The 11,924-nt window shown below is 35.6% G+C and overlaps 1 protein-coding gene across 6 annotated transcripts; it reads left to right on the top strand.

Moving 5' to 3' along the window:
* The first annotated feature begins 2,397 nt into the window (after positions 1–2,397).
* LOC21394467 lies at positions 2,398–10,339 on the top strand. Of its 6 annotated transcripts, none has more exons than XM_024176010.1 (14): positions 2,398–2,588; positions 3,429–3,527; positions 3,761–3,888; positions 4,007–4,163; positions 4,334–4,443; positions 4,717–4,800; positions 4,919–4,967; positions 5,084–5,175; positions 5,653–5,791; positions 6,021–6,100; positions 6,181–7,673; positions 8,268–8,378; positions 8,474–9,225; positions 9,771–10,339. In XM_024176010.1, exons 2-13 carry the CDS (start codon positions 3,435–3,437, stop codon positions 9,043–9,045), a joined length of 3,108 nt encoding a protein of 1,035 aa, XP_024031778.1. In that variant the 5' UTR covers positions 2,398–2,588; positions 3,429–3,434; the 3' UTR covers positions 9,046–9,225; positions 9,771–10,339. The 6 variants fall into 6 exon arrangements, with proteins under 6 accessions (XP_024031778.1, XP_024031780.1, XP_024031777.1 ...); XM_024176012.1 differs by having other exon boundaries at positions 4,010–4,163; positions 5,659–5,791; positions 8,265–8,378; positions 9,771–10,338; XM_024176009.1 differs by having other exon boundaries at positions 4,010–4,163; positions 8,265–8,378; positions 9,771–10,338.
* Positions 10,340–11,924: the final 1,585 nt, after the last annotated feature.

The raw sequence follows: 11,924 nt of genomic DNA, 5'->3' as shown, positions 1-11,924 counted from the left end.
CTATTTGAGTTTGTGTTTGAGTGGGTCAAAACTTAAATTTGTATTTAGATAGTATTTTTGAGCTCGTTTAATTCGATGATTCGAGTTTTTAATTTGAATTGAGATGTGACTTTATGTAAGAGCTTTTTACTGTAGCTAAAAAGTTAAATGTGACTGTTTCTGATAACTTTTTACTGTTATAAAACTTGAACTCGAATCGGTGAAATGAACGAAACTTTTGAGTTTATGTGCAAATGAACAAGCCCTAAGCACCCAAACTGAAAAAAAGTGTAAACTCGAGTTACAACTTTATTCAAGTTCACATTCTTTTGTAAAATTTGAGTTTGAACTTGAGTTTGAACGAGTTTGGGGCTAAAATCTAAGTTCAAGTTTCTCATTTAACTCAAATTCAAGTTAATGAATAATATTTTTTCTATTTTAAAAAACGTCATAATTTTTTCATTTTAATTTCGAGTGAGATGATTTTTTTATGTTTACAACGAAGAGACAAATAAAACTCCACTCATATACCCTATTAAAAATTTTCATCAACATTTAGTTTTTATTAAAGTACTATCAAAATACGAATTTAAGTTTTAACTCACCCAAACACAAACTCAAATAGATTCTCAATTCTAACTATAACTCAAAATGTGCTCATCTAAAAACAAACTTAAATTAGAGTCTCAATTAAAATTATGCTCAAATACACCTTAACTTAAATTAAGATCTGAACTCAAGTCACCATAACTTAAAAAATGTAAATAAACAATATCTTGGAAATCTGTCTCTTAGGAACGTCTTAGCAGTAAAAATCAATATCTCTAAACTCAAGTCAATATTATATTATACTCTTTCTAGTTTCTACAAAAAAAAGAAAAGAAAAAAAGAGTTCATATTATACTCTTGAAAAAAAGCCATACTTCTAAATAAAGTAAAATGCTGTTGATCAATAGTTATTATGTCTATTTCACAACTCATTTGTATTACGTGCCATACATTTTTTTTTTTTTTTTTGTGAAATTACCATTCAATCTTAGAACAAGCTTGATTTGTTGTAACGTTTTAGATTAATTATTGTTAGCTCAATGCTATGGAATTAAATTTGAGAAATAACCTTTGCCACTAAAATCTTATTAAAATTTTCATCACCATTGAGTTTTTATTAAAATACTATCAAAATACAAATTCAAGTTTTGACACACTTAAACACAAACTCAAATAGATTCTCAATTCAAACCATAACTCAAAATGTGCATATCTAAACACAAACTCAAATTAGAGTCTCAATTAAAACTATACTCAAATACACCTTAATTTAAATTAAGATCTGAACTCAAGTCACCCTAACTTAAAAAATACAAATAAACAATATCTTGGAAATCTGTCTCTTAGGAACGTCTCAGCAGTAAAAATCAATATCTCTAAACTCAAGTCAACATTATATTATACTCTTTCTAGTTTCTACAAAAAAAAAAGGAAAAAAAAAAAGAAAAAAAAAAGAAAAAGAAGAGTTCATATTATACTCTTGAAAAAAAAGCCAAACTTCTATACTAAAAAGTAAAATGCTGTTGATCAATAGTTATTATGTCTATTTTACAACTCATTTGTATTACGTGCCATTCATTTTTTTTTTTCTTTTTTTTTGTTTTGTGAAATTACCATTCAATCTTAGAACAAGCTTGATTTGTTGTAACGTTTTAGATTAATTATAGTTAGCTCAATGCTATGGAATTAAATTTGAGAAATAACCTTTGCCACTAAAATCTGGAAAAATACTCAATTGATCTGTAGTTCGTGATCTACATCTAGCTTAATATTAAGGTTTTAATATTTAAATTCTCTATTCTCAAGTTCAAAAAAATATACGCACATAAACCCAATTAGATAAAGGCCGATTAGACTCAATTGAAATTGCTTATAATTAATTAGACATATAAAAATAATAATTAGATGAGAGCATAATGCCATAATGCAACAGAATAAATAATGCTAATTTTTTTCCATCTCCTAATCAATGACAGAAATTATTAAACACAAACATCTACATTGAAAACAATGTTTGTTTTAGCCCATATGCGTCACTCACCTAACCGATCACCTTAAAGTTTAAACACATAAAAGAAAATTAGTTTTTTCATTTAATTTTTTTATTAAATTAAAATTTAAGATTAAATTAAAAAAATGAAAAGAAAAAAAAAACGAAATACGTGTAATAAAAGGGATCTAATAAGGTAGAACCGAGCTCCCAAATGTCGACGAAGCCGGTAATGAGAGAGAGAGACCCATAGAAGCCACAAAGGTCACACAAAAGGGTGGGCAGATTTCGTAATTAATGCAAAATACAAGGGCAGAAGGAGGAAGTCCCTAATATTTAATTGACAGCGACGCAGAAGTGAAAGCCAGCAGCCAAAAGAGCCATCCAAACAACAGCCTTTCTTTCTCTCTCCTTAAAATCCCCCCTTCCTTCACCTCTCATTGTGGTTCTCTTTCTCTCTCTATCTCCCTCTCTCTCATCGCTCTCTCTCCCCTCTGTGTCTCCGCGTTCTCTTCTCACACAATCTCATCCTCCCTAAGAGATTCGTCGTCGCCTTCTCGATCCCCCAACTGTAAGTTGTTTCTCCTCAATCTCAAACCCTAATCTCTCTCTAATCCGATCATTCTCGTTCGCTTCCCCAGATCCCCAATTTATTCACTTTTTTTGGGGGGGGATTTATATGTTGTCGTTGTGAATTTTACTTTGGCTTATTTGTTTTTCGGTTCGATTTGGTGCTGATTTCAGTTTCTATTATTTGATTTTACTGTTTGCATGCCGACGATTTTGGATGCTTTTGTAATTTGTGTGGTTATTTGTTAATTTGATTTCGTTGACGACGGGATTAATTTGATACGCGATGTCTCCGATTTATGATTTCGTTGTTAATTTGGTTTCCTATTGCTCGAGTCCGGAAGTGGTGTTTGTTAGATGATTTGGGATTTTAGGGTTTCATTCTGGGCATTTTAGGATTTTTGTCTTCTGATCTTATCTTAGTTTGATTCTGATTTTTCTAGGGTTTTGACGCCTTTGGATTTCTTGGTAGTATCTTGTTCGCATATGGAAAAGTTGAAGTGTTCATTGCCATTACTAAACTGTAGTTGCATGTTTGAATGATATTCTGATGGCTTTTAGATATCACATTTTCGTTATTTTCTTCAAATTCTTTTTTGGTTTGTGAGAACTTGTAAAAGAGAGAGTGAGCAACGTCTTGCTAGTTGCTAGTACGATATTGTGCTTTCTTTCGTTTTTCTATGTGATTCATGCATTGCTTCATAATTCGTATTCAATTGCATGTTCTCGTTCTATCAAGGGAATAAAAGCGCTCGTTTATATACTTAGATCTACTTGGTAGAATAGTTTGGTTAGAATTTTAACCTTTATGTTAATTTGCACTTTTATTGACCCCCTTAAGGCAATCATGAGTGACGAGGGAGAAAAGACTTGTCCTCTTTGCGCTGAGGAGATGGATTTGACGGATCAGCAATTGAAGCCCTGCAACTGTGGATATGAGGTTTGTGACACTCGTTTTTATTTGTTGGTTTGGATGGGAATGGGGATTGCTTTCAATCTCGTACCATATTTTTCCCTTTCCTTTTCTCCTATATGTTATATGCGCTGTCAAGGAAGTTAAAACTATACATTTGTAACAATGTGAAAGTGTTCCGATAAATTTGCTAGCTCTGGATGTCTGTTATTTTCCCACCCCGTTTGAGTAAAATTTTAATTGTTATTTCTTCATGTCAGATATGTGTTTGGTGTTGGCATCACATAATGGACATGGCTGAGAAGGATGAGTCGGAGGGCCGTTGCCCTGCATGCCGTACTCCTTATGACAAGGAAAAGATAGTGGGGATGGCTGGGAAATGTGAAAGGTTTTCATTTATTTTGTTACTCTTTCTTCTTGCCTTGAAAGGGATATCCACCTTTGTTCAGGTTATTTCTACAATTATATTCATATTTGTTCCTCCTTTTTTCTACATATATTACCAGCAGATTGGTGGCAGAAATCCACATGGAGAAAAAGATGAAATCACAGAAAGCAAAGACCAAATCGTCCGAAGGGCGGAAGCAGCTCAGCAGTGTGCGGGTGATTCAAAGGAACCTTGTATACATTGTTGGGTTGCCTCTGAATCTGGCAGATGAAGAAGTATCTTCCATCTCCTTCCCCTCCCCCCCGGCTCTCTCTCTTTCTCTCACACACACCCACACACTCACCAACAACATAGAGAGAGGGAGACATGCAATAGTATACGAGCTTATGTTTGAATTTCAGGGATACGTGTCAATATTTATGATTTGTCAATCATATATTTGCAGCTTCTCCAGCGTAGAGAATATTTTGGTCAGTATGGGAAGGTTCTCAAAGTATCCATGTCTCGAACGGCTGCTGGTGTTATTCAGCAATATCAAAACAATACTTGTAGTGTGTAAGTTATCTGTGTCCATTTTGTCTGTGTTTTAACTTATCTAAATTACAGACAATTCCTTTCCTTTCCTCTTTTTCTTCTCCTTTTTTTTTTTGCTTTATTTCCTTCTACATGTCTTTATCACAATTTCTTTTTATGTCACAATCTTTTACTGACCTGTTCTTATTTTATCTTGCGAATGCATTGTATTTCAATCCTGTTATCTGTGTTGGCTGTTTGAATTGTCTTGTATGCGAAACATCATAGTATATGACCATATTTCCTTGTGCTCAGATATATTACTTACTCGAAAGAGGATGAAGCCATTCGTTGTATTCAAAATGTACATGGGTTCGTCTTGGAGGGTAGATCTTTGAGGTACATACTTGTTTGCCCTTATTGAGACCTATTCTGAATTCCCAGTAGTGTAATATATTTGATAATGTGTAGCACCATCTAACTACTGATATGTATATTTTGTTATCGTCTATTTTAGGGCTTGCTTCGGAACCACAAAGTATTGCCATGCATGGCTGAGAAGCGTGGTATGACCATTGCTTCTCCTTTGTCGTCTTCTTCTTGTTTTGAACAAAATCTTATTAAATTGTTATCCTTTCTGATATATTCTTATTATTGAGGATTTATTTTCTGTTGTTTTCAGCCATGCACCAATCCCGATTGTTTGTATTTGCATGAGATTGGGTCTCAAGAGGATAGTTTTACAAAAGATGAAATAATTTCAGCTTACACAAGGTATATTTCGAATCGGCTTCCTGCCAAGTAGTTTGTTTAAGATTGTATGGTCCTGTACTTTTTCGTGATAATTTATTTTCTTGAGCGTGATAGGTGAGGGATATATATTTTATAAAAATGTAAATCTTCCTGTGGGAGCTTTTTATTCTTTGTGCTGTTAATAACTTTTGACATTCTTTTTTCATAATTTTTTTGTGTACGGATCCCAAAGTACAAAGAGGCTCAAATAAATTTAATAGACAATGGATCAATGACCAGCTCTGATTTTGGTTGAATATTGATTCCTGGCCTTTGACTGCATGAGATGTCTTGAAATTTTCTAGATTCATGAAATATGCTGGACTCATGTTATTTTGGGTGCTGATATATTCTTTCTTTCATTCTTACATGGCAAAAAATTTCCGTCTTTCTGCTATTTGAATGGTTGATGCGGTGTTCTATCCTATGCTTAGTTTAACTTGCATGATGGTTTTAAAGGAGTAGGGTTCAACAAATTACTGGTGCTGCAAACAATGTGCAACGCCGTTCAGGGAATGTTCTACCACCACCTATTGACGATTATTGCAATAACAGTTCTGCTTCTTCTGGAAAACCTATAGTAAAAAATGTGTCAAGTGTAAGATTCTAGCTTTTCTATTACCATCTTCAGTCTCTGTTTCATGGACATATTTAAGTTTTTAAGTATCTAATTCTCCTTAATGCTCTGAGTTCCTATTTTGCTGTGTTTATGGTAGAGCATTTATAGACGTGTAGAAAGAATCTGGAGGCACGTTTTGATGGCTGATTTCTTCTTAGAATGATGTTTTTGGAAACTTTTGTTCTGATTTTGATGTTTAATCTAGCAGAATACTGGAAATATTGCTAGAGGTTCTCCTCCAAATGGAAGTTCTGGTAGATCTATTGCTCTTCCAGCTGCAGCCTCATGGTGGACCTTTTTTCTTTTCCTTGTTTGGCCCTTTATTTATCAGTGTAATCGATTTCTTACTTTTTCACTGATCATGGCAGGGGTATGCGTGGTTCAACATGCCAACCACAAGCTGCAAATTTAACATGTACAAATGGAACCTCAAAACAGAAACCTGACACAGCTAGCAATACATTGGCATTTTCGTCAACAGTTGCAGCTGCTACTCAGAGTTACACATTGCATGGTGATGGAGGGAAGAGACAAGCATTAATTGAGGAAGGTCACAATATCGATGCTAAAGTTAAACCAGAAACATTGAGGTCTGTGAAACAGCATAGTAACTTGGATTTTCGAAACAGTATGCCTGAGAAACCTGCTGCACTCGATGGAGGTTTTTCTGTAAATTTGAGCAGTCAGATCTCTTGTCCACCAGTATTGAAAGACAATGATAAAGGTATTAATATGCCACCAAACATTTCAGATGACAATGACCAGGACAGGCAGTCCTCCACTTCTTCTGGTCATGAAAATGAACTGCTCATGAGTTCTGATGGTCGTATCCAGAATTTATGCTCTGAAATGTCTTCAATGAGCACGGATAGAAATGTCATGGATGAACACTCTGGTATAACTTCACCTAGTGGTGGATTTTCTGATCACTCCTTTATTAAACCACCTCAGGGTCAAGGGCTGAAACAATATTATACCGATCAATCTAGAGAACCTTCTAGAATAGCTCAGAAAGCTGTATCATCAATTGATGAAGTTTGCGTTTCAAGAGATCAGTCTGACTGGATATCAGATTCACGGACACAAGTGGTGCCAAGTACATCTTCTGAGTTGGAAGAAGACATAATATCTTTTGACAATCAACGGCTTAAGGATCCTGAAGTTGTTAGTCTTTCTAATTATTTTCCAAATTCTTCCAAGTCACTCCATACTTCATTTCAGCAACAACATGAGGCTTACTCAGCGGTTAATTCAAATGCCGATCGGCTATTTGTGGATAACAAACTTAGGGACAGTTCAATGACATCTAACGGGTACCCTAATAACTTTGGAAATGGCTTTATTGGTTCTGATAGAACGTCAGAGCATTCCTTTTTGCATCTAAATGAGGATACAGGAAAGCACCTGGGAAGATTCCTGGGTGAAGCTGCTAGTGCTGATGCCAATTCTATTGTAGATAAAGGGGAAAGCAGCATAATTTCGAATATATTGTCTCTTGATTTTGATACTTGGGATGAATCATTAACATCACCTCAGAATTTGGCTAAATTGTTGGGAGACGATGAAAAGCAGTCTGGATCTCACAGAATATCAAGTTCTTGGAAGGGGCAAACTAACAATCAGTCCAGGTTCTCATTTGCAAGACAGGAGGAGTCTGTAAACCAAGCATTTGGCGTACAGCCATCTCTTGGTGTAATTGGTCATATGTCTAGTAACCGGCCTTTCAGCCATGACTTTGCTGATAGCAGAGACCGATATCTTGATAAGATTGGGTTTGGTAATGGTTTCTCATCCAGTAATTTTGAAGAGTCTGAGAATCATGCTAGCAGCCATTCAGCTTTCCCTCCAAATAAGCATTCTGGTGCGTATTGTTTGGGCATGGATTGTTTATAGTTTTGCTTTCCTTTTTCTTTTTTTTTTTCCTTTCCTTTTCAAAGGGTTAAAAAAAAAACCATTTTTACTTGGTGTTATTGTTAGTTTAGAACTTTACGCACTCTTAGAGTTTATTTTGTTTTAACTTTGTACGAACCTTTTCTAGAAAGCCAACTTCTGGACATTTGTCATTTTGCATCATTTTTTTATTCTTTCCTCAAGATGAAATAAGTCTAAAGTTTATTTGGTTGTGCTGTGAGCTTTGAGAAGTTAGTTAACTTTTGTCAGGTATGAACTATAAAGTTGATTATAGATGGTGTTTGTATGCAATATTAGAGGATCTTTGTTGGTGGTATTATATTAATTTTTTTTCCTGGCGAGATTACTTTGCCACTTTGAAAATGTTTCTGTTGCCACGTATTTTGTTGGATGATAACAACATTTTTTTTAAAAATTGTTTATTTAGAGCTTTCTCTTGCAGTCTTGGCTTGCTATAGATGTGACTTCATTTTTGTGTTGAGATGGGGTTAAAGTTTGCTGTAGTTGCTTCTTTTACCCTTTTTTTTATGAATGTGTTCAGCAGTTTCAAGGGCTCAAATATCTGCTCCTCCTGGGTTTTCAGTGCCTAGCAGGGCACCACCTCCAGGCTTCACATCTCATGAAAGACCGGACCAGGCTTTTGACTCCCTATCTGGTGAGTTTTCAAAGATTTTATCTCTTCTAGTTAGGTCTGTCCTTGTGCTTATTTGATCCTGATGAACATAATAAATCTGTTCTCAACTTTCTCAGGGAATCGTTTGCTTGACACTTCCTCTTTTTTGAGAAATGCATATCAACAACCACAGGTTACAGGAAACATGGGTAGCTCAACTGATATTGAGTTCATGGATCCTGCCATATTGGCAGTTGGTAAAGGAAGGCTTCAAGGCGGGCTTAACAATCCAGCTTTAGAAATGAGATCAAATTTCCCATCACAATTTAGTCCCTTTGAAAATGATGCAAGGCTTCAACTTTTGATGTCGAGATCCCTCTCCCCACAACAGAACCTTAGATTTCCTGACATTGGAGATGGTTTTTCTCATCTTAGTGATTCTTATGGAATATCTTCAAGGCTTGTTGAGCAATCACAAGTTAACAATCTATCACCATTTGCCCAAATGTCCCTCCAACAGTCTAGAAATGGGCTTGTGTCGAATGGCCATTGGGATGGGTGGAATGAGGTTCAGGGTGGAAACACTTTGGGCATGGCAGAGCTCCTTCGAAATGAGAGAGTAGGATTTAACAAGTTTTATGCTGGTTATGAGGACTCCAAGTTTCGGATGCCCAGTTCTGATATTTACAACAGAACATTTGGGATGTAATTCTTGTGGAATGGGTGTTTTGACTACTAGTTGGCCAATGAGTGGCGGAAGCTCAAGGGTGTATTTGCGTGGTATTGTGGCCTTGTATACTCAATGATGGGATTGACTCGTAACTGGTCTCAGTAAGCAGCCGATGTAGGATCGAACTCCAAAAAAAATATGGGGTTTCCAATACTGCAGGTAAGAATGAATTTCTTGTTTAGTTTTCAGAATTAGTCGTTTATGCAAATATTACTAGTTCCTGGTATGGGATGTGATTATTCCAAGCAAGTTTCCCACTTTAAGAATGCACCTTTTTGGCTCTCCTGTTCAAGGTTAGAAGTTCTTGTGGAGATGAGGGATGTATATCTGTGGCTGCAGTTTAGCATTCAGCACAAGAAATGCCATCTTGTAATTGATTGATAAAAGGCTGGCTATCAGATCTTTTTTCCTGGTCATCTTTATAGCCTCGGGGCTCTAATGTTTCTATTATTATCGAAGCGAGCATGAGTTAAAAATTAAATTGGCCTGAGAAAGAACTGAACTTAAATCTATATAGGAGCTATGAATTGATTCAGCCCAAATGCATTATTATCTTGCAGTTGTAATTATGATGTGTATTGAGTTCCTCGTAAGATTTTTGGATTCATTGGTCGCTTACTTTTGAGTTTGTTGTAATGTGTTATTTTGGTTTAGAATGTTTTTTCGTTTGTTTGACTCGGCATACTCTTTTACGGCGTTTGCAGGTGAAGTAATGTGCTATAATCTATATCTGACGCAAATATTGAAATGGAGATTGCAATATGTGATCGGGCTGTTCATCATCTGGAAATCAAGTATTAGCTCCTTACTATAGAAGACAAGAATGCGGTCTTTGCTCTCTCTACTAACTAGATAAAACCCTTCCCCTTTTCTCCTTTTGAAGTTCTATAATACCGCCTTCAAAAGTCACACATACTGAGGTTATATTCAAATTGATTTGAACTGATTTTCTTCTGATTATGCTTTGGTGTCTTTAATAGAACTTTCTCGTATTGTTAAGTTCTCCAATAGCTGATATACAAACGTTTTGAGTGTTTAGAACGTCCCGACCTATGTTTGTTGTGCATGCCATCTACTTATATAGAACTGAAACTGTTTGATTGTTGGTTGTCTTGGTGCATGCCATCACTACCTAGGCTGGCTTATTGGATTTGTTTTATGGGCGCAGTGCAGATTGTTATCATATGCTATCTGCGTAATTAAAACGGATCTCCTCACTATTTTTCTAGCATGAATATCATAAATCGATTTGAAGTGTTGACTATGACTATAAATTTGAATGAGCGAGACATCTTGCTAAATTTCTGCTGCTTGCCATCTCTTTGTCATATGCTTATGATAAGGGAAAAGTAAAACAATGCTGCATGTGAAATAGTGGAAAGATTTTGTTTTTTTCTTAATCGTGAAAAGGATGTGCCTGCGAGTAGTATCACTGTGATCTCTGGATATTTGGCAGACGTCTTTTAGTTTATTACTTTTCAAGTGAGACGTAGCTTTTGCAAACTTTATTTTATGAGGGCAAATTAGTCTTCCTAATGTGAATGTGTGCGTGTTTGTCTGATTAGGGATTTGCAAGGGGAACGAAGAAAGTCCTAACGGGTTACCCATTCATAATTCATTTCTTGTTTTGAGTTGTAGTTATTGGATGGGCTTTACACACAGTAACGAACATGCTAATTCTTTCCCAGATAATTGGGAAATGTGTCTTTAGTTTTATGCTCTTAGTCTTCTTAGGTTAATATTAAGGATAAAAGTTGAGAGCAGAAATTTCACCGATAAAGTATATAAATTCTGCAATTAATTCCAAGCAGAAAAATTATATGACGTGGATTTGGATTATAGAACTTGGAAGTCCTGTCCAGTTTCCGGTTGAGATGTCATAAGAACCCCGTTTGTTGATGCCATGCTTCAAATACCTTGAGAGGCTTGAACGGTAACTCCGTAACTGTGAGTCTTCTAGTTCATATATCACAAAACGTATCAATTCGAAGATGCAAAAGTTGTGATATGTAACTATTTTCTCTTTTGTAATTATGAGAATGAGATTGGACGCATGATCAGCCAAGAAACATGGGAATCTGACTTTTCGTCTAATTGGCTCAGTGGGTTAGTAAGACTTTTATTACATTAGCGTTCCCTTCCCTGGGCAAAGTGGGTTAGTCAGACTTTTATTATACTAGCGTATGAATTTTTATCCTTTATTTTTAATTAATTGTTTTTTTTATTAATATGGTTATTTGACTAAAGAGAATATGAATCAGGATTTAATCCTAAGGTTATGTTTGGAACTCAAATTCTAGGGCAGAAAAAAAATTGAAAGAAAATGCAAAGAAAAAAATGAGAGAAAAAACAAATGCAAAGAAAAAAAATAAGAGAAAAAACAAATGCCAAGAAAAAAATGAGAGAGAAGACGTGCAAAGAAAAAAAATGAGAAAAAACAAAGGAAGCTTTTGCTCTGTTTGGAATTCATTCCTTGATAGAGAGACTTGTGGAATAAAATTTGAATTTTGTTTTTTTCTCTCTTTTTGAGGAAAATAAAATCCATAGTTTTTGCTCTGTTTGGAGCTCAAGGAAAGGAAGGAGGAAAATTTTTGTTGACCGTCTAGAGAGAGAATGTGAGAGAAGAGGGAGATGTCACCATTGCCGGCGCCAGCCTACTGTTGCTGGAGAGGATGAAGACGAGAGAGAGAGAGTAGGGGTAAGAGCGTGAAGAGAGGGAAGAGAGGGAAGAGAGAGAGAGAAGAAGAAGAAACAGAACGAGAGAGAGAAGAAGAAGAAACAGAACGTGAAGAGAGAGATACCGGGTGGGTGAGAAGAGAGAGTACGAGGTCGGAGATAGAGAGATTTGTGGAATAAAA

The sequence above is a fragment of the Morus notabilis genome, unplaced genomic scaffold (assembly GCF_000414095.1).
Source record: "Morus notabilis unplaced genomic scaffold, ASM41409v2 Scaffold160, whole genome shotgun sequence".
Taxonomy (NCBI): Eukaryota; Viridiplantae; Streptophyta; class Magnoliopsida; order Rosales; family Moraceae; genus Morus; species Morus notabilis.
This window is presented reverse-complemented; position numbering and strand designations above follow the sequence as displayed.

Coding starts and splice junctions, on each gene's coding strand:
- LOC21394467 (XM_024176008.1), top strand. CDS start 3,435: ATGAGTGACGAGGGAGAAAAGACTTGTCCTCTTTGCGCTGAGGAGATG. Junction 3,528..3,760: donor CCTGCAACTGTGGATATGAG/GTTTGTGACACT, acceptor TCTTCATGTCAG/ATATGTGTTTGGTGTTGGCA. Junction 6,101..6,180: donor CTTCCAGCTGCAGCCTCATG/GTGGACCTTTTT, acceptor TGATCATGGCAG/GGGTATGCGTGGTTCAACAT.